This window comes from Hyla sarda, chromosome 3, assembly GCF_029499605.1.
Source record: "Hyla sarda isolate aHylSar1 chromosome 3, aHylSar1.hap1, whole genome shotgun sequence".
NCBI lineage: Eukaryota > Metazoa > Chordata > Amphibia > Anura > Hylidae > Hyla > Hyla sarda.
The window spans coordinates 324,308,366-324,331,474 of NC_079191.1; the positions used below are offsets into that span (position 1 = coordinate 324,308,366).

General features: G+C 41.6%; 1 protein-coding gene and 1 long non-coding RNA gene across 2 annotated transcripts in view; one reads left to right on the top strand and one right to left on the bottom strand.

The window, feature by feature from the left end:
* Positions 1–22,081, bottom strand: part of ACAT2 (acetyl-CoA acetyltransferase 2) — a 32,255-nt gene extending 10,174 nt beyond the window's left edge. Inside the window, exons 1-8 of the mRNA XM_056567236.1 lie at positions 21,952–22,081; positions 13,044–13,178; positions 9,682–9,863; positions 8,152–8,269; positions 7,761–7,904; positions 7,076–7,198; positions 4,020–4,174; positions 2,854–2,964 (exon numbers count right to left, since the gene is read on the bottom strand). Coding sequence (XP_056423211.1) covers positions 2,854–2,964; positions 4,020–4,174; positions 7,076–7,198; positions 7,761–7,904; positions 8,152–8,269; positions 9,682–9,863; positions 13,044–13,178; positions 21,952–22,006 — 1,023 coding nt within the window. The 5' untranslated portion in view covers positions 22,007–22,081. The remainder of the gene's footprint in view (positions 1–2,853; positions 2,965–4,019; positions 4,175–7,075; positions 7,199–7,760; positions 7,905–8,151; positions 8,270–9,681; positions 9,864–13,043; positions 13,179–21,951) is intronic.
* The window catches only part of LOC130362556 (uncharacterized), a 68,638-nt gene continuing 64,821 nt past the window's right edge, over positions 19,293–23,109 (top strand). The window contains exon 1 of the long non-coding RNA XR_008891458.1: positions 19,293–19,403. This is a non-coding gene — a long non-coding RNA (uncharacterized LOC130362556). The remainder of the gene's footprint in view (positions 19,404–23,109) is intronic.

Genomic DNA, 23,109 nt, shown 5'->3' on the forward strand with positions numbered 1-23,109 from the left:
TTTGAAAATTGTGCAAAGTCTTGGCAAACAAATCAAGATGGCTGCCTGACCATGTGACCTATGACCTTTATGTTACAGTAGATTATGCATAGTCTAGGGCTCTACCTTTGGGCAAAATTTTATGGAGTTTTAATTTAACAGTGAGGCAATTACAGCTATATGAAAAAGCCCCATAGAAATAATATTTTTTCTTGATATTTACAGAATTTAATATGGCCACCGAATCATGTGGTTAAATAACGTGAAACGAACATGTATGAGTCTAGGTCACAATGTAACTATACACAACTGTTTGTACATCTGAATCTGTAATGGTTTCAGAAAGACAGGTGTTTACATTTAAGCACAATAGAGCACTCTACCATTGTGCAAAAATGTTTAATTAACAGTGTACATATTACACACATCTAAAACAATTTGCGCATTACTTTTAATGCTATCTAAATGTTATTGGTGTCTGGTTGCATACAACAACCTTGGTACAGGAGGTAACCATAAACACGTCTGCCAAATTATACGTTATTCTAACAAACGGTTTCAGAGAAGAGGATGTTTGTACAATAATGTGCAATTCAATATGGCGGCCACACCATGTGACCAAAAGTCTTATAATGAACAAATCGGACTCAGCACAAAAGTGCCACCACATATAACGATTTATATATCTGTAGCTTTTGCGGTTCCAGAGAAGATTTTTCAATATTGTGCACAATTGGCACAAAAACCAAGATGGCGGCCTTACCAGGTGACCTTTATATTACATACGATTATGCACAGCTCAAGGGTCTACTACTATGCAAAGTCACATGTGTTTTGGATTTACAGTGTAGCGGATATAAGCATTTGAAATTTGTGACGAAATAATAATAAAAAATGTATACATTAAGTGCAAGGTGGAGCGGAAGTTTGAGGGTATTTGGGGACCCTGGGTGCAGAGATTTGACCCCCCTTTGGATGCCTCTTATTAGTAGGATGTTTCCAAATGTGTGGCTGCGTGTGGTATGGCAAGTGAGATACTGAAGTGGCGGATTCTACATGTGCTTGCCCTCCTGGGATGTATGGATGTGGAAGGATGTGTGTCCTGTTGGACGGAAATTGGAGAGGTATTTATAAATGGCTCTGGTGGAATGTGCTCATCTGTTCATTTATGTCAATGTGGTACTTAAGTTGGAGCTTGTTTATGACTTATCTAGGATACGGGCGGAGGAGCTTTTGTGGGGGTGGGTTGAGACGGATTTGTTTTGGGTGGGGCCTGTTATTGTAAAACTGTGAAAAAACGTAATAAAAACTATCTGATTTAAAAAATAAATAAAAAATGTAGCTACAAGCAGCAAAGCCAAGCTTCACAGCCAGGTAATCGCACACGATTGCTTTGACCCTCAATGGTGGAGAAGGTGATCGTGGATGTGTGTGCTAATTTTCGCACTGTTCTGAGCAGCAATTTTGGAAAGAACTATGTATGTAGAATATTGCGCAATCCACTATGGCCGCCAAATCTGGTGATCAATTGTGGTAGAGAAAGTGATCAAGTAATTTTCAGACTAGTTATTTTAGAGAAAACTATGTTTGTAGAATATTTCACAATCCAATATGGCCACCAATTGTGGTAGAGTAGTTAGCAAATAAACATAACTTTTAGATTAACGTGTGCAGCCTATTGCATTAGTGTGTGCACCCTAAAGCACAAACTCACGCCGCGCGCGTGCGTATATATATGTATGCGTATATATATATATATATATATATATATATATATATATACACACACAAATACACTCTTGCTTGCATGCACACATACATAAACAGACCTGCACAATTTACTCATGATCTCTATGTGAATTGCACTCAGTAAACCAGCCCAGGTCACAGATTAACCCCCCCTCCCCCCAGTAGGCAGGTAGTATCCCTAGATTAGACCCCCTGGCTGGTACCTCTGCTGCTGTAGTTGCCAGGAATTCAGGGCAAAACCTTCCCCAGATAAGGGCTTGCACAGCTACGCGTAACACCCCCTCCCGTAGGCTTGCATTGAGGGGCGGAGTGTGATGTCACACGGGGGCGGAGGAGTGACGTCACACACCGTCGGCCCTGTGGTCGCCGGTAATCAGACCCGGAGCGAATACGCTCCGGGGACTGATCACAAACGGGGATCAAGGGGGTCCCCAGCGGCAGGATTCCCGCGATCAGGCATCTTATCCCCTATCTTTTTGGATAGGGGATAAGATGTCTAAGCACCGGAGTACCCATTTAAAGGAAAAATCCAGCCAATAAGTCATATACACTGAAACGCGGCTCTGAATTGAGGAGAAGGGAGTGTGATGTTAAAAAGTGAGTTGTTGTGTCCAGCAAACTGGTGCCCAACAGTCATCATACGTGCTAAGAACTACTGGACAGCCTACCTGGAGGAAAAGCTAAGAGAAGAATAGTATATAAAAATAGTGCTCAGCAAAGATTACACTTGTACATTATACAGTTATATAACTTTAACATGTGCAGCTATATAAAGGTAATTTCATTTGGCTGGAGTTCTCCTTTAATACTTTTCAACTAAATTTTATGTTAAGATGCACTAAAAAGTATCCTAATATTGCATCTGGATAGCAATTGTTTCCCAAAATGGGCACATTTTATCAGTGAAATTCTCTTTCAACAACAGAAGCTAATCACCTTTTTTCTACACCCTACATCAATATTGTTAGTTACTAGAAATCTAACCACATTTAGATCAATAGTAGTTTCCTGAGAATATCTAAGGAGTGTCAAAGCCCTTTTTTGAAAGGCAGTGGTGATCAAAGTTCATCATTGTGACTATACTAGCGTCACCCTTTTTATTTACTAAAAATCTAACGCACTAACCTTATCAGGGTTCAGTCCTAGCTCCTTAACAACTGCTAGGGCCTGAGCGGCAAATGCTTCATTTATTTCATAGACATCAACATCATCAAGGCTCCATCCTGCTTTTTCAACCTGAAAAAATACAAAAAACAAAAGTCTGTGAAATTACAGTAGTTGTAAAAAATTCTATTCTTGACACCCACTATTCGTATCCTAAAAAGACATTTGCCCAAAACTGGCACGAGCTTCACGTTATGGCCCCTTTAATAAGCTGATTAGAACCCCACCTGCCTGATACTGATGGCCTATCCTAAAGACCAGCCATCAATATCAAAGTCTTAAAGGGGTACTCCACTAGAAACATCTTATCCCCTATTCAAAAGGATAGTTAAAGTTGTGGTAATTTAATGTTTTTGGGTTTTTTCCTCTACCTATTTCTCCTCACTCCTGCACTGTTCCATAACTCACAATAAAAAATAAAAAAATAAAACAACTAAAGCTCTAAATAGAGAGGAGAAGGATTTTCTACTTCAGGTCTGCTGCCTATAGAAGTCTATGGAGGTGGCAGAAGCAGGAGACTAGCTGCGATTATACAAAGACGATGAGTCCAGCTCTGAGGGAAGATATGAAAAACTAATTAGACAATTCCCTATATTGTCCATATTTCTCAGTATATTTTATGGTTTTATAAAAGGTGTTCTTACAAAACAACAACAAAGACATGGTCTCAAATGGCTGGAGGTGCTCAACCCCAAATGCAGTTGTGCATTTATGCTGGGGGAGCAGATCCTGCCCTTGTGGTCTGTTGGCCCTAGGAGGCTGTGAGTCGGCCTAATGCTGCCATAATTGCCCACTGGCCCCTGGTTTTGCTTGTCACGCACAGGTAGGTCTAGTATTAGGTCCCGTGCCCTTTGAGAAACCTTGGCGTTGGTGTGCGGGCTCAGGTATGTCCTTCATATAAGGATATACTGGTTAATGTCTCAATTTTAACATCAGTGTTGAGGAATAACCAATGTCATTGTATACATCCACCACACTAGTGCACCTAAATTCTTGTAGTGTTCTTACAAAAGTACAATTGGTCCTGCAAAAAAAAAAAAAGCTTTGGATGGAAAAACAAAAAGCTCTCTGAAGGTGGAAGCAACAAAATAGTGAAAACAAAAAATTAAATCATTGCAGAAACTTACAGCTTTTCTAATAGCAGGAATAGGTCCGACTCCCATAATAGATGGATCCAAACCAGCTTGAGCAGTGCAAACTATTTGCGCAATTGGTAAGAGGTGCCTGCGCTCTGCTTCAGATCTCTTCATAAGAACTACTGCTGCAGCTCCATCATTGATACCTAAAAAGTGTCCAGGTTTAATTATTGTTGCAAAATAGAATATTATACTGTATTATTTAATGAACTGAAAAGCCTCCAATTAGAGAATTCCTCAATCAAACGAAGACTTAAAGGGGTATTCCATGAAAAAACATTTTCCCAACTGGCTCCAGAAAGTTAAAGGGGTATTCCAGGCAAAAACTTTTTTTTATATATCAACTGGCTCCGGAAAGGTAAACAGATTTGTAAATTACTTCTATTAAAAAATCTTAATCCTTCCAATGGTTATTAGCTTCTGAAGTTTTCTGTCTAACTGCTCAATGATGATGTCACGTCACGGAGCTGTGCATGGTGGGAGAATATCCCTTGCATGATGGGAGAATATCCCCATTGGAGCTGGACAGCTCCCGGGACGTGAGTCATCAGAAAATAGTTAGACAGAAAACAGCAACTCAACTTCAGAAGCTAATAACTATTGGAAGGATTAAGATTTTTTAATAGAAGTAATTTACAAATCTGTTTAACTTTCCGGAGCCAGTTGATATATAAAAAATTTTTTTTGCCTGAAATACCCCTTTAAACAGATTTGTAAATTACTTCAATAAAAAAATCTTAATCCTACTAGTACTTATTAGCTGCTGAAGTTGAGTTGTTCTTTTCTGTCTGACAACAGTGCTCTCTGCTGACACCTCTGTCTGTCTCTGGAACTGTCCAGAGTAGCAGCAAATCCCCATAACAAACCTCTCCTGCTCTGGACAGTTCCTGAGACAGAGTGCACTGTTGTCAGACAGAAAAGAACAACTCAACTTCAGCAGCTAATAAGTACTGGTAGGATTAAGATTTTTAAAATAGAAGTCATTTACAAATCTGTTTAACTTTCTGGAGCCAGTTGATATGAAAAAAAATGTTTTTTTCATGGAATACCCCTTTAAGGGTAGGCAGACAATGTCATAGAGCAGCAGGAAATGCAAGCAGAATGCTTGGGCGTTTGGGGAGAGGTATTAGCAGTAGAAAGAGGGAAGTGCTCATGCCGCTGTACAAAGCACTGGTGAAACCTGACAAAGTATTGTGCGCAGTCCTTCTCCAGAAGGAAATAGATATTTTGGAGAGAGTTAAGAGAAGAGCTACTAAACTAGAAGATGGATTGCAGGATAAAACTTACCAGGAAAGGTTAAAGAATATGAACATGTATAGCTTGGAAGAAAGACGAGACAGAGGGGATAGGATGGAAACTTTAAAATACAAGAGGACATAGGTTTAAATAAGAGGGGCAAAGGTTTATGCCGTAATATCAGGAAGTATTATTTTACTGAGAGTAGTGGATGCATGGAATGGCCTGCTGGAGAAGTGACAGCTGCAAATACAGTGAAGGAGATTAAGCATGCATGGGATAAGCATAAGGCTATCCTTCATATAAGATAGAGATAGGTATAAGGCTATCCTTCATATAAGATAGAGATAGGTATAAGGCTATCCTTCATATAAGATGGAGATAGGTATAAGGCTATCCTTCATATAAGATGGAGATAGGTATAAGGCTACCCTTCATAGAAGATAGGGACTATTGATAGTATTCAGAATATTTAGCAGACTAGATGAGCCAAATGGTTCTTATGTGCTGACACATGCTATTTTTCGATGTACATGAATATGTATGGTGTCACTATCCTCAATAGAAAAGCTGCTACCACAATTATGGCCGTTACCATGTCAACCAAGTGACTGCAGTAACTTAGAGTTACTTGTGCTAAGATGGCAGCATAATATAAGTATATGGAGCAGATCGGCACTGCTAGTGATATCATCTGAAGCTGTATGAGGGAACAAAAAAGTTATTTTCGTTTTACCAATGTTTTATATACAACATGGCAACTCCTGGAACTTAATTTACTATTTACAAATTAGGGACTAAATAAGCACTGTTTAATGACCATGTCCACTTTTGCAACTGATTTAATTTATTGTTCCATTAAACATTCCCACCATTCTGTGTCTACAGCTCCTATATGGGACTATGTTTCCATGGTAACAGACAACAAACAAATTCTGTGTAGTCTGAGCCTGCAGTCCTATTGCCATCCGCCTTCTCTAACTTCTTGTTCCAAGTATATACATTATATATACCTACAGGGCACCATTCACCCAACACATGTCAGAAGAGTGGGAGTTTTTTTTGGACGTTCTGCATGGTGTTTTGTATGCATCTGATTACTTTTATTCCTACTGGAGTAGCTTGTGTCTTTCAGTAGATAGAGCAAATGCAAAACAAACATGCATCTAAGCCTTCTGTTGGCTGTTCATGTCAGTAAATTTCTCTAATATGACTCTCTCGAAAGGCTTTAAAGGGGTTGTGCGGTGCCCTGACTTTCGGAGCTCCGCTCACAGCGTCCGGAAGTTAATTACTCCGAACGCTGTGTGCGGGCTTCCATGTTCGCAGCCGCCGGGCGTGACGTCACGCCCGGCCCCTCACGACGTCTTGCCCGCCCCCTCAACGAAAGTCTATGGGAAGGGGGCGCGACCGCTGTCACGCCCCCTTCCCATAGACTTTGGTAGAGGGGGCGGGCGTGACGTCACGAGGAAGCGGGCGAGACATCACGAGGGGGTGGGCGATGGGCCGGCCGTGACGTCACGCCCGGCGGCCGCGAACACGGAAGCCCGCACACAGCGTTCGGAGTAATGAACTTCCGGGACACTGTGAGCGGAGCTCCGAAAATTAGGGCAGCGCACAACCCCTTTAACTTTGTCTACACAGAGCATTAATAAGTATTGTAGAAACCGATAGTTTCATACCCAGTAGTGAAAGTGTACAATGATTGTAGATTTTACTTTGTTTTGTTACTTTTGTTCCAGACCATTCCATGTTGAAAACACAATACCACAATATTTTATGGAGTCAGAACTGGCATAAACAACACTACTTACCTGAGGCATTAGCTGGAGTTACAGTACCAGTCCCATCCTTTACGAAATAGGGTTTCAATTTTGCCATTCCTTCTAAACTGCTTCCATGGCGGGGAAACTCATCAGTTGTTACAGTCACAGGGCCTGTGGAAAATTAAATAAAGTGAACATAGTTCAAGCTGTAATGTGGCATTTAGACATTCTCCATTTTAAAGAGATTTTCCATAGGATAGACGGTTAGTGTCTATACGGTAGGGGACCGACCACTAGGGCCCCCATCAACTACGAGCGCGGTGCAGTGTCTGGGTTGAGTGGATTCGTGATCAGACACATGCACTGATGCTATTTTTATTTATCTACAGAGGTACATGAAGGCTTGATTTTGCAGGACAAGTAAGTTTTTATAAGTGCATTTTTGGCATGTAATACTTATTGATTATCTTTTTTAATATACAATACTTCTGATTTAGCATAATACTGACAGGCAGCTTTTTGGACCCTTCCTCTTGCCCAGTAATTAAGTGCCTAAGGGAGCCCCCTTCATGGCCTGTAGTAGAGTATCATCTGTAAGATACAGCTAAGACCCACTGCACTTTTTGCCAAAGGGGTTAAAAATACTAATGTGGTCATGCAGGATATATTGGACAGTAGGTAAGGAAATCACTTGTATAGGATCGGCACTATTACATAGCATACTGCTGCTTACCTTTCCTTGAGGGAACCTCAACGGGTACAATCTCTTTGTCAAAATACCCCGCTTTCTGTGAAGTTTCAGTCCTGTTCTGTGACTGGACTGCAAGCTTGTCCTGCTCCTCTCTAGAGATTTTCCACTGCTTGGCCACATTTTCAGCTATAAAGACAACACATGTAAACAAATGTACAGAAATGAAAGAAATGAAATTGACTTTGTGAGGCACACAAAATGTAGCCACTAGTAGAATTTGATTTATCTATTAAAGTCAATGGCCATGCCATGGTACATATTAGAACACGTTTTTGAAGTTATCCTGGCATTTAATTGTGACAAAGCCCCGACTGTTAATAGGGCCTATGTTAAAAAAAAAAAATGAAAACAGTTTACAGTACAATAGTCTTACCTGTTACTCCCATATGATACTTATAAAATGCATCATTAAGACCATCACACAGAATACTGTCTTGTAATGGGACATCCCCAGCTTTCACACCTGCCCTCATGTGGACTAAATGTGGAGCCTGAAAATAAAAGGTATATAGATAAAACAACTGAGTAAGATTACAGAGATGAACAAAGGGACTGGGTTTTTGTGCACATATAAGCATTTATGAACATATTATGGATACTGTTTTGCCACTGTTTCCATTCCAGATTGGTAAACCTTTATGTAATCTTTTCTTAATGTACTGCATTATAGGTTCCCAGGCTTTTTTTTGGCATGTAACCTATCAACTAGTGCATCAGATCTAAAACTGCCAAAATAACAGCCATGAATTCATGTTAATGGAGGAAGTCAAAGGAAAATCACAAATCTCAACACAAGATCAGAGACGTTAGTGAATGCCTGATCTTGTGTTCTACTGGTCACTACTTTGCAGACCACTATTTCATGTTGGACTGTTTGGTAACACCTGTCTTAGGATGGGTTCACACTACGTTTTGAAGATACGGTCACCGGATCCCACTAGTGGGAGTGAACACCGGACGCTCCCATATCCCAGCCAGACCCAGCCCGTATTTTGTTCACTTGAATGAGCCGATTGGACTCAGATAGTGACTCCGGTCAGCTCATTTTTTCCCCCTATATACGGTTTTCTTACCGGACCTAAAACCGCGGTATATCCACTTAAGCTGGTCTCACACACAGTGTTTTTAGGGGGAAAAGTTTTTCATTCAGGTTTTTGGGCCAAAGTAGAGCCAGTAGTGAATGCTAAAAGAATGGAAACATAATGGGAAGGTCTTTTCCTTCCTGCTGGATCCATTTCTGGCTTTGGCTCAAGAAACTGCATCAAAAACTGAAGTAGTAATTTTCCCCAAAAATGACTGGCCACAGCAGCCAATCACATCTCAGCTAACGAGCTGAGGTAAAGTGAAAGCTGAGCTGTGATTGGTTGCTGTGGGAAAATCCCTCCACTTTTTCTCTCACACAGTTTGATAAATCTGGGCCACTGTGTGCAACGCCAGCCTAACACAACTATTAATCTCTAAAATCACTTCTCACTTCAATTGTTTGCACTAATCCTAAAGGTTGCCATACATTATTAATAACTGTTGGCTAAACATTCATTGGGCCAACAGTCATCTATCTCGAACTCCCTATTTACATAAACGTTCCGCACTGCTAAATGTTTATGTGTTGTCTATAGAGAGGGGTGGCTGCTCTGGTGGCGGCTTATCCCTCCCAGAACAATAGGGTTGGGTGGAAAAAATCCAACATGCCCAACCCTTTTCACCACTGATATAATCACCTTAGACAGCTGCCAAAGATTTGGCCAACTTTGGTATGAAGGTGTTTGGGCACTTAAAATCCTTTCACCTTGACATGTTTTAAAAAAAAAAGAAAAAAAGAAAAAGTGCCGATTGGAATTTACAATAAAGGACACATTATCTCAAGCTTCTTTATTACTCTGAATATTATGCACAGTCTTACCTGACTCATGCTCTCCATGCCACCAGCCACGACAATGTCTGATTCACCAGTTAATATAGATTGAGCTCCAAGGCTAACTGACTTTAAGCCTGAGCCACAGATCATCTGGCAACTCCAGGCTGGAATAGAGTAGGGAATCCCAGCAGCCACACTGGCTTGACGAGTAGGGTTCTGCCCAGTGCCTACAGATGATTACAAAAAGAAAAATAAGCCATCATATAAGGCATTTCTACCCAATTTCATTGCGTACCAAGTACACTACTAGTCATCTTTTATTGGTCGATACCTCTATAATGGGATATTCTATAGAAAAAACATTCTGAAACGGAGTGCCATATTATGTATCTACACAAGACAGAATGTGCATAGGGTCTTAACTACCATAAGTTGCTTCAGCCAGAAAATGTCTTAGGCTCCTTTCACACTATGAGTATTTATCTGTTATTAAACATCCGTTTTCTGTGTAATAACGGATGTATAGTAACGAATGAAATAACGGGTGCTAACGGCTGAATAATGTCCATCAAAATAACGGGCATATTCATCCGTTAAGCCAGTCATAAAATCCCTCATCTACGGCCGTTTTAACACCTCTGCCTACAGACTCACACAGCCGGGACTAATCCTACTCCAATCATGGAACAGACTTGTTTCCATGATGGGAGTAGTAATTCCCCACTGCGGGAGTCTGCCGGTGGCTTGGGAGGCTACATAAGTGTTTGTACTACTACCCCCATCATGGAACAGACTCTGTTCCATGATGAGGGTTGTAGTACAGGGGCTGAGGGATTGATTGCACCGGTTCTCACTCCTGAGACCCAATGTGATCAGAAGTTATTAAGCAGGGGGGGCGGGCGGCATGGTCCATAACCCTGCGATGTATCGTGTGTTTTTACTTTCATTTTTAAATCCCCCGCTTGGAGCCCTGAATGGCCGGTACGGAGGAGCCATTCAGGGTTCTCTGCAGGGTTTTTAAAATGAACATTGTGAGAAGCAGCGGGGGCCATATGTATATTAAAAGCGCTGAGGGGGGCAAGATATATAGTGCTGCAGGGGGGGCAGATATATAGCCTATAAATCTAGCCCCCCACAGCCATTAATAACGATACCCCCTGCCGTCGCAGTTATAAATATATACCCCCTGCCAGCACATTTATAATGTGCCCTCCGCAGTGCATTTGCCATATTATGCCACTGCAGCACTATATGTGAAAAGTATTTCTATCAGCAGCCGGCAAGCCCGATGATGCTGATAAAATAATTTTCATTCACAGCGCTGCGGTGGCATATGTATATAAAAGTGCTGTGGTGGGCAGATAACTCTATGCACTTTTATATACATATGCCACCGCAGCGCTATGAATTAAAAGTATTGTATCAGCATTATCAGGCTGGCCGGCTGCTGATAGAAATACTGTTCACATATAGCGCTGCGGTGGCATAATATGACATATGCGCTGGCGGGGGGTATATATTTATAAATGTGACGGCGGGAGGGTCATATTTTTATTAATACGCTGCGGGGGGCATATTATAAATGCGCCAGCGGGGGGTATATATTTATAAATGAGCCGGCGGGGGTCATATGTTTATTAATGCGCTGCGGGGGGGGGGGGCATATTATAAATGCGCTGGGGGGGGGCAAGATAAATAGGCTATATATCTTGCCCCCCACAGCGCTTTTAATATACATATGGCCTTTGCTGCCACTCACAATGTTCATTTTAAAAACCGCACTAGGAGCCATGAATGGTACCGGCCATTCAGGGCTCCCCGTGGGGGATTTAAAAATAAATGTAAAAACACACCATACATCGCAGGGTTGCGGACCATGATGTCGATCCCCTGCTTAATAACTTCTGATCACGTGGGGTCTCAGAAGTGAGACCCGGTGCGATCAATCCCTAAGCCCCTGTACTGCAACCCCCATCATGGAACAGAGTATTTTCCATGATGGGGGTAGTAGTACTAATGTTGCCTCCCCAGCCACTGGCAGACTCCCACAGTCAGGGAATTACTACTCCCATCATGGAAACAAGTCTGTTCATGATGGGAGTAGTAGTAGTCCCTCAGCACTGCAGGAGTCTGCTGATGTCCCCTCTTCTGAGCATGCTCAGAAGTAATAACGGATATTATAAACCAGGTGCAAGCAGATGACACAAAGGCTCATCCATTTGCCTTAGACTTCAATGTTAAAAATAACGGCCGTCAATTTACCTAGTTCTTGTGACGGAAGAAAAATTAGTGCATGTGCCATTTTTTCTTCTGTCACAAATAACATCCGTTATTCATGACGGACTATAACGGGTCATAACAGATAATCAAAAAATGGACTTTAACTTCCGTTTTTAAGGCTTTTCTAACTAATGTTTATAACGGATCTTTTAACGGAACAACTTTATAGTGTTAAAGGGGCCTTAATGAAATCAAAGATTTATTATGTGTATTCATGCATCAACATAATGGCCAGATTTATCAAAACCTTTGCAGGGAAACAGCGGTGCAGTTGCCCAAAGCAACCAATCACATTGCTTATTTATTTAATTTATTTATAAAAAGGCCTCTGGAAAAAAAAAAGGAATGATATCTGACTGGTTGCTATGGGCAACTGCTCCACTTTTCCTAACAGGTAAAATCTCCCCCAATATCCCTATACAGTGGTCCCTCAAGTTACAATATTATTTGGTTCTGGGACGACCATTGTATGTTGAGACCATAACTCTATGGAAACCTGGTAATTGGTTCTCAAGATCCAAAATGTCATCCGAAAATAGGAAAAAGTGAGAATTAAAGAAAAATAAGTAGATAACTAATATAGATAAAGCAAATCCTTACATATAAAAGTAAGAAAGATCTGCTGGGAGCTGTAAATCACTGTCTATGTCAGCAAAGGCTGTCCGGGCATGCTGGGAGTTGTAGTTTTGCAACAGCTGGGGGCACCCTGCTTGGGAAACACTGGTCTATGTAGAGGACAGGAGCTTCTTCAGGGTCCTGTACGGTACATGCAATGTCCTAAAAAAGTAACATGGAGCCGTCCTCACCTGGTGTCCAAAGGAGCAGGTAACCCTGGTACAGGTAAAGAGTACAGAACATGTAATACCTCCCTATACTGTAGGGGGCACTACCAGACACCAGTCAGTGCATACACTTCAGTAATACTGGTGTTTTACCAGTAAATTGCCCATTCTGATTGGTCAGATCTTCCAGCCATTGACATGTTTCACAGATCTGGACTGTCTGTACATTGTATGTTGAGTCTGGTTTCAACTTACAATGGTCCAGAAAATACCATTGTATGTTGAAACTATTGTATATTGAGGCCATTGTAAGTTGAGGGATCACTGTATTATACAACCACTTACCTGCAGTTAAGACATGGCCAAATATCACTTCTGAGATCTCATCTGGCTTAATGCTGGCTCTCTTTAGAACCTCCTTGATGACAACTGTGCCCAGGGCATGAACGGGTAAAGTCGACAAGGCTCCATTGAATGAACCTATTAATAAATGAAACATTTTGTAATTATCCACATTGAAACATACTACTGCTACTAATCTAAAAGATGTGTCGACTGTTTTTTTTTTTTAGAACCCACCATAAGAATTATATAAGGGGTTATCAAAAAAAAAAAAAAAAACATAGCTAATTTTTTTTTTAAAAAACAGCACCCTGTCTGTCCTCAGGTTGTGCATGGCATTATATATTGGCTCCATTAACTTCAATGGAACATAGCTGCAATACAAACTATTCAAAATGTTGTTGTATTCTTTGAACATGAATTTATACGTATGACTGATGCAACAATATCAGAGGTATACCTAGGGGAAGAACTCTGATCTCTAATATCAGAGGTATACCTAGGGGAAGAACTCTGATCTCTAATATCAGAGGTATACCTAGGGGAAGAACTCTGATCTCTAATATCAGAGGTATACCTAGGGGAAGAACTCTGATCTCTAATATCAGAGGTATACCTAGGGGAAGAACTCTGATCTACAATATCAGAGGTATACCTAGGGGAAGAACTCTGATCTATAATATCAGAGGTATACCTAGGGGAAGAACTCTGATCTATAATATCAGAGGTATACCTAGAGGAAGAACTCTGATCTATAATATCAGAGGTATACCTAGGGGAAGAACTCTGACCTATAATACCAGAGGTATACCTAGGGGAAGAACTCTGATCTATAATATCAGAGGTATACCTAGGGGAAGAACTCTGATCTCTAATATCAGAGGTATACCTAGGGGAAGAACTCTGATCTCTAATATCAGAGGTATACCTAGGGGAAGAACTCTGATCTCTAATATCAGAGGTATACCTAGGGGAAGAACTCTGATCTCTAATATCAGAGGTATACCTAGGGGAAGAACTCTGATCTCTAATATCAGAGGTATACCTAGGGGAAGAACTCTGATCTATAATATCAGAGGTATACCTAGGGGAAGAACTCTGATCTATAATATCAGAGGTATACCTAGGGGAAGAACTCTGATCTATAATATCAGAGGTATACCTAGGGGAAGAACTCTGATCTATAATATCAGTGGTATACCTAGGGGAAGAACTCTGATCTATAATATCAGTGGTATACCTAGGGGAAGAACTCTGATCTACAATATCAGAGGTATACCTAGGGGAAGAACTCCGATCTACAATATCAGAGGTATACCTAGGGGAAGAACTCCGATCTACAATATCAGAGGTATACCTAGGGGAAGAACTCCGATCTACAATATCAGAGGTATACCTAGGGGAAGAACTCCGATCTACAATATCAGAGGTATACCTAGGGGAAGAACTCCGATCTCTAATATCAGAGGTATACCTAGGAGAAGAACTCTGATCTATAATATCAGAGGTATACCTAGGGGAAGAACTCTGATCTATAATATCAGAGGTATACCTAGGGGAAGAACTCTGATCTACAATATCAGAGGTATACCTAGGGGAAGAACTCCGATCTACAATATCAGAGGTATACCTAGGGGAAGAACTCCGATCTACAATATCAGAGGTATACCTAGGGGAAGAACTCCGATCTCTAATATCAGAGGTATACCTAGGGGAAGAACTCTGATCTATATTTATGCTGGAAACTGCAACACAGTGTGAAAACCCCCCAAACATTTTCCAAACCAGCCATAATGATCAGTGATTTATAAGGTTACATGTCCTCTCATGTATCTCAAAATTCTGAGTGCACATTAGTCAAGTTTATCTCACAAGAGGATTCTAGGCTGACACTTATTTCTGCTGCAGAGGGGCTGTCAATGTACTGAGGACATGCAGAATCTGCTGACAAGGTGAAATATTTGTATGGAATTCTGCAGAATAATTCCACCGGAAATTCTGCCAAAGTTTAATGGCCATTATGATCAATGGGATTCCACTGTCCCAGTCACACAGCAGATTTTCCGCCACGGAAATTCTGCAACATTTAAAGACCTGTTTTCAAATTTTGCGGAATTGCGGATGGAATCCCATTGAATTTAATGGGGCTTTGAATTTCCGCAGAATTCAGCAGCAAGTTTTGCGGTATCAAATTTAAGTGGAATTGCAGAATTTCGGTCGTTTGAACATTGCCTAAAAAAGCCGCGATAACCCAGGTAAGTAGTGGTGGTCCTGGCGACTGCTCTCTGCCCTGCAAACGCTGAGGAGCGCCCCCTGTGTATAAGGACGCGTCACTCAGTACTATTAGGGTAAAGAGCAGCTGCTGGGACCTGCCCCTATGACTAGTTACCAGGGTGACACACTGCATAAAACTGGGGTCAGGTTCCCTTTAAATCCACATGACATCCTAATGGTGTGAACATACTCTGAGATAGTGCCACTTCCCAGTCCCCAGCACCCATGTACTCCATAGTCCAGATTTAACAGCTCTGCAAAGCTGCGGTAGAGGGTCCTACAGAATCCCAGGGAATTATTTTAAGAAACTGCATTTTACTACTAGCCATTACCAGATCTTCATCACACACAGTTTTTCGTAGCTGGAAAATAAATTAATAATTTTTTTTAAATTGTCCATTTATGTAAAGTGCTATTTTATACAAATTGGTTAAAAATGTTTTTTTTAAATTACCTTTATTTAACCTCTTCAGGACATAGGGCGTATGGATACGCCCTGCATCCCGAGTCCTTAAGGACCGAGGGCGTATCCATACGCCCGTGGGAATTCCGTCCCCCACCGCTAGCCGGTTGGGGACCGGAGCCAGATGCCTGCTGAAATCGTTCAGCAGGCATCCCGGCATATCGCCCAGGGGGGTCATTATGCCCCCCCATGTCGGCGATCGCCGCAGATCGCTGGACAATTCAGTCCAGCGATCTGCGGCGATTCCTGGTCAATCGGGTCTCCAGTGACCCGATGACCCGGAATTACTGGCTGTTCGGGGCCGTCTCTGACGGCCCCGAACAGCCAGAGCCTGCAGGGGTGAGGTGGCACTGGTGCCACCTCACGATCGCCCTGATTCGTCGGCCGGATTACCGGCCGACCAATCAGGGCGCCTGCTGCGGGTGTCACTCCCGCACCCGCTCCGCCCCTCTTCCGGAGGACGTGAGCGGGTGCGGGACGTGCACCCCGGGTGCTGGGGACCCCGATCCCCGGCGCCCCTGTTGGGATCGGGGCCCCAGGAGCAGCTGCGGCGGCGACGACGAGGGACTGACCTGCAGCGTCTGGATCGTTGGAGGTGAGTGACAGCCTCCTGCTGTTGCTTAGCAACAGCTCCCAGCATGCAAAAAGGGCATGCTGGGAGCTGTAGTTATGCAACAGCAGGAGGCAGACCACCACAACTCCCAGCATTCCCTTATGGGCATGCTGGGACTTATGGTTTTGCAACAGCTGGAGGCACATTCTTTCTATGGAAAAGTGTACCTTCAGCTGTTGTATAACTACAACTCCCAGCTTGCACAAACAGCTAAAGTGCATGCTGGGAGTTGTAGTGGTGCATCTGCTGGTTGCATAACTACAACTCCCAGCATGCCCGTTGGCTGTCGGTGACTGCTGAGAGTTGTAGTTTTGCAACAGCTGAAGGCACACTGGTTGTGAAACTCTAGAGTTTTTTTTTTACCTAACTCAGTGTTTCACGACCGGTGTGCCTCCAGCTGTTGCAAACTACAACTCTCAGCAGTCACCGTACACCATGCACCGTACATGCTGGGAGTTGTAGTTTTGCAACAGCTGGAGGCACACTGGTTGTGAAACACTGAGTTAGGTCACAAACTCAGTGATACATAACCAGTGTGCCTACAGTTGTTGCAAAACTGCAACTCTCAGCAGTCACCGACAGCCAACGGGCATGCTGGGAGTTGTAGTTATGCAACAGCTGGATGTCCCCCCCAATGTGAACGTACAGGGTACACTCACATGGGCGGAGGATTACAGTAAGTATCTGGGTGCAAATTTGAGCTGCCGCAAACTTTCTGCTGCAGCTCAAATTGCCAGCGAGAAACTACTGTGAACCCCCGCCCGTGTGACTGTACCCTAAAAACACTACACTAACACAAAAAATAAAATAAAAAGTAAAAAACACTACATATACACATACCCCTACACAGCCCCCCTCCCCTCCCCAATAAAAATGAAAAACGTCTGGTACGCCACTGTTTCCAGAACGGAGCCTCCAGCTGTTGCAAAACAACTCCCAGTATTGTCGGACAGCCGTTGACTGTCCAGGCATGCTGGGAGTTTTGCAACAGCTGGAGGCACCCTGTTTGGGAATCACTGGCGTAGAATACCCCTATGTCCACCCCTATGCAATCCCTAATTTAGGCCTCAAATGCGCATGGCGCTCTCACTTTGGAGCCCTGTCGTGTTTCAAGGCAACAGTTAAGGGTCACATATGGGGTATCGCTGTACTCGGGAGAAATTCTGTTACAAATTTTGGGGGGTATTTTCTGCTTTTACCCTTTTTAAAAATGTTAAATTTTTGGGAAAGCGTTCAAAAAGCCAAAGGTGACTCCTTCTCTTCCGAGACCTGTAGTGCGCCAGCAGAGCACTTTTCACCCCCATATGGGGTGTTTTCTGAATCGGGAGAAATTGGGCTTCAAATTTTTAGGGGTATTTTCTGCTATTACCCTTTTTAAAAATAAAAATTTTTTGGGAAAACAAGCATTTTAGGTAAAATTTTTTTTTTTTTTTTACATTTGCAAAAGTCGTGAAACACCTGTGGGGTATTAGGGTTCACTTTATCCCATGTTACATTCCCCGAGGGGTCTAGTTTCCAAAATGGTATGCCATGTGGTTTTTTTTTTGCTGTTCTGGCACCATAAGGGCTTCCTAAAGGTAACATGCCCCCCAAAAACCATTTCAGAAAAACGTACTCTCCAAAATCCCCTTGTCGCTCCTTCCCTTCTGAGCACTCTACTGCGCCCGCCGAACACTTTACATAGACATATGAGGTATGTCCTTACTCGAGAGAAATTGGGCTACAAATACAAGTAAAAATTTTGTCCTTTTACCCCTTGTAAAAATTCAAAAATTGGGTCTACAAGAACATGTGAGTGTAAAAAATGAAGATTGTGAATTTTCTCCTTCACTTTGCTGCTATTCGTGTGAAACACCTAAAGGGTTAAATCGCTGACTGAATGTCATTTTGAATACTTTAGGGGGTGTAGTTTTTATAATGGGGTCATTTATGGGGTATTTATAATATGAAGACCCTTCAAATCCACTTCAAACCTGAACTGGTCCCTGAAAAATACAGAGTTTGAAAATTTTGTGAAAAATCGGAAAATTGCTGCTGACCGTTGAAGCCCTCTGGTGTCTTCCAAAAGTACAAACTCATACATTTTTTGATGCAAACATAAAGTAGACATATTGTATATGTGAACCAAAAAAAAATGTATTCGTAATATCCATTTTCCTTACAAGCAGAAAGCTTCAAAGTTAGAAAAATGCAAAATTTTAAAATTTTTCATCAAATTTACGGATTTTTCACCAAGAAAGGATGCAAGTATCGACAAAAATGTACCACTATGTTAAAGTAGAATATGTCACGAAAAAACAATCTCGGAATCAGAATGATAACTAAAAGCATTCCAGAGTTATTAATGTTTAAAGTGACAGTGGTCAGATGTGCAAAAAAACGCTCCGGTCCTTAAGGCCAAAATGGGCTCCGTCCTGAAGGGGTTAAAAAAAAAAATCTCAGCCTATTTTTATAACTTTACAGCTAGTTTTTATTTTGCCTTTTTTTTTTGGGGGGGGGGGGGGGGCAAAATCCGTCAAAAATAAAGAAAATTGTAACTAAACGTCAATTGGGAAGAATTTTTTTCTCTCCTGTGCACTTTTTTAAACTGTAAAAATTATTTGTTAAATATTTGAGTAATTTCTGTAACACCTTGCGCATTGTTACAGCTGAACTTTGCACAACACAACCAGGCAGCGTAAGGACACCGACCCAAAGATATCACTCCGCCCCTCCTCCCTCTTCGCGAACGGCCGTGCAGCAGCCAGACCACTGACAACACATCCCTGCAGCGTGGTTTTACTCTAACAGCCAATCAGAACGCGGGTGAAGAACACGTCAGAGCAGTGACCAATCAGAAAGTCGCTACCTGATATGGTTCTACACCAATCAGCCAATCAGTAGCGGCGGTTGGGAAAGCTGACTGACTTCAGTTGCAGCTCCTCCCTTCACTCCACTTCTGATAAATGAATATTAATGACGTTTCCATCACGTGTGCCAGGACTCGCCCATTTACTATAGGAAAGCGCGTTAGGTACAGTAGAAGCGGTTGGTTAATAGAACAGTCTATGTATTACAAGAAGTGTTTATTGGAATTATACTGTCTGGTTTACATCAAGCAATCATTTTAGTTTCAAGAATGTTTAAGTTATACAAATGTGGAATGTATAGATGGATAGATAGATTAGTTTCCACGGCAACAGATCCGGCGACAAATAAAAACCAGGAGAGGTATTTCTGGTAAAGACTAATACATGCAGAGTCTCATCACAGGGATTCTAGAGCAGTGTGTTACTGTCTCAAGCTGTTGCAAAACTACAACTCCCAGCATGCCCGGACAGCCGCAGGGAGTTGTAGTTTTGCATCAGATAGAAGCACACTCTTCGAAAAACACTGTTCTAGAGACTGCAGGTGACTAGCCCAAGAAGAAATGGCTTATACTCAGCCACATGGGGGGGGGGGGGGATGCTGGGAGTTGTAGTTTGCAACAGCTAAAAAGCCACAGGTTGGGGACCACAGGCTTAGAGAGTCAAATAAATGTGTAAGTGACATCACATAAGGTAAAGAACATTGGGTGCACTAAATGTATCGCCACCTTGATATGTACACAACATTAAGTGCACTAAATGTATTGCCGCCTTCATGTGTACACAACAACATTAGGTGCACTAAATGTATTGCCGCCTTTATATGTTCGCAACGTTGGGTGCACTAAGTGTATCCCTGCATTTATATGTACACAACATTGGGTGCACTAAGTGTATCACCGCCTTTATATGTACACAACATTGGGTGCACTAAGTGTATCACTGCATTTATATGTACACAACACAACATTGGGTGCACTAAATGTATCACTGCATTTATATGTACACAACATTGGGTGCACTAAATGTATCGCCGCCTTTATATGTTCGCAACGTTGGGTCCAGTAAGTGTATCACTGCATTTATATGTACACAACATTGGGTGCACTAAGTGTATCACCGCCTTTATATGTACACAACATTGGGTGCACTAAGTGTATCACTGCATTTATATGTACACAACATTGGGTGCACTAAGTGTATCACTGCATTTATATGTACACAACATTGGGTGCACTAAGTGTATCACTGCATTTATATGTACACAACATTGGGTGCACTAAATGTATCACCGCCTTTATATGTACACAACATTGGGTGCACTAAGTGTATCACTGCATTTATATGTACACAACATTGGGTGCACTAAGTGTATCACTGCATTTATATGTACACAACATTGTGTGCACTATATTTATCATTGCCTTTATATGTACACAACATTGGGTGCACTAAATGTATCACCGCCTTTATATGTACACAACATTGGGTGCACTAAGTGTATCACTGCATTTATATGTACACAACATTGGGTGCACTAAGTGTATCACTGCATTTATATGTACACAACATTGGGTGCACTAAGTGTATCACTGCATTTATATGTACACAACATTGGGTGCACTAAGTGTATCACTGCATTTATATGTACACAACATTGTGTGCACTATATTTATCATTGCCTTTATATGTACACAACATTGGGTGCACTAAATGTATCACCGCCTTTATATGTACACAACATTGGGTGCACTAAGTGTATCACTGCATTTATATGTACACAACATTGGGTGCACTAAGTGTATCACTGCATTTATATGTACACAACATTGGGTGCACTAAGTGTATCACTGCATTTATATGTACACAACATTGGGTGCACTAAGTGTATCACTGCATTTATATGTACACAACATTGTGTGCACTATATTTATCATTGCCTTTATATGTACACAACATTGGGTGCACTAAATGTATCACCGCCTTTATATGTACACAACATTGGGTGCACTAAGTGTATCACTGCATTTATATGTACACAACATTGGGTGCACTAAATGTATCACCGCCTTTATATGTACACAACATTGGGTGCACTAAGTGTATCACTGCATTTATATGTACACAACATTGGGTGCACTAAGTGTATCACTGCATTTATATGTACACAACATTGTGTGCACTATATTTATCATTGCCTTTATATGTACACAACATTGGGTGCACTAAATGTATCACCGCCTTTATATGTACACAACATTGGGTGCACTAAGTGTATCACTGCATTTATATGTACACAACATTGGGTGCACTAAGTGTATCACTGCATTTATATGTACACAACATTGTGTGCACTATATTTATCATTGCCTTCATATGTACACAACATTGTATGCAATAAATGCTTCACCGCCATCATACATACAACATTGTATCAACTGTATACAACATTAGGTTCAATAAATGTATCACCACCTTCATATAGCATACACACAACACTGGACACAATAAATGTATCACCACCTTCATATAGCATACACACAACACTGGACACAATAAATGTATCACTGCCATCACATAATACTGGCTGCAATAGATATATCACATAATATACACACAACACTGGACACAATAAATGTATCACTGCCATCACATAATACTGTCTGCAATAGATATATCACATAATATACACACAACACTTGATGTGGTGGTTACCTATAGGAGTGCGGGCAGCTGCCACAATCACCACTGGGTCCTTTGCAGAGCTCATCTTCCAGGCTGAGGATTGCACTGCACACACTGTAATACTGGCACAGCTTCTGACTCACACAGGACTACTATGCTATGTGTCTTCCTGGATGGCAGGGGGCTGACAAAAAAGGAAATGTGCCATCTGCTGGCTTGGAGGAGAAATGTCTGTGTTAACCATTAAACTGGCAGACTTATTTCCAGCTAACTTTTATGTTCACACAGTTTAAACATTTCCCCCCCCCCCGTTTTGTCTTTTAACAAAAAACAATGTGTTATATGAAAGTCTATGGACTAATTTTTTATGGCTACGAATATCAGCAAAAACATACAGTGTAAACATAGCCTTACTGGATCTTTGTAGGGAGAATCAGTGAGTAGAGGCATTACATCTACAGTAACACTAATAGTATGACAAAAAGGAAAAATAAAGCCTGATAAATATACAGATTTTCACTGTTTCCATGCATTAAGCAAGACTAGATGAAAAGGGTATTCCGACCACTATTTAGTTAGTTATTGTTAAATAATTTCATTGACAGAATACGGCATAATATAAACAGCATCACAATGACATTGATTAGAGCCAAGGTGGAAATAACAAGATGTGACAAAAAGGCTATGCGGCCGTAACTGAAAAATACAGGATTCTTGTAGAAGACAATCATCTCCCTCATAAAATAAGAACAGAGAACAGAGAAACACTCAGATGAACACCGTTATGGTCCTCTACTTTGCGGAGTGACAGACTGAAGTAGTTACCTGTGTAATAGTACATGTCATATATATTTATATATATCTATTACTGCCCTATCTTTATCTTGAGAACATTATTTTTTATACGTATTAGGCTAGGTTCAGACTACGGAACCTCCAGATGGAAAATTTCCGTCTAGAGATTCCGAGTTCGGCGCTAGGACTGCGTGGGCATTGCAGTCCACAATACACAGCAATGTGTTCTGCGAGTATATCCGCCTGAAGAATGAGCAATGCCATTCTACAGGCGCATATTCTTAAAGCAAATTTTCCGTTCACAAATTCCGCTTACAAAATTCCGAAGTGTGAATTGGTGAACGTAAAAACCCATTCACTGGGCTTGTGCATTTTTGCAAGCAGAATTTCTGC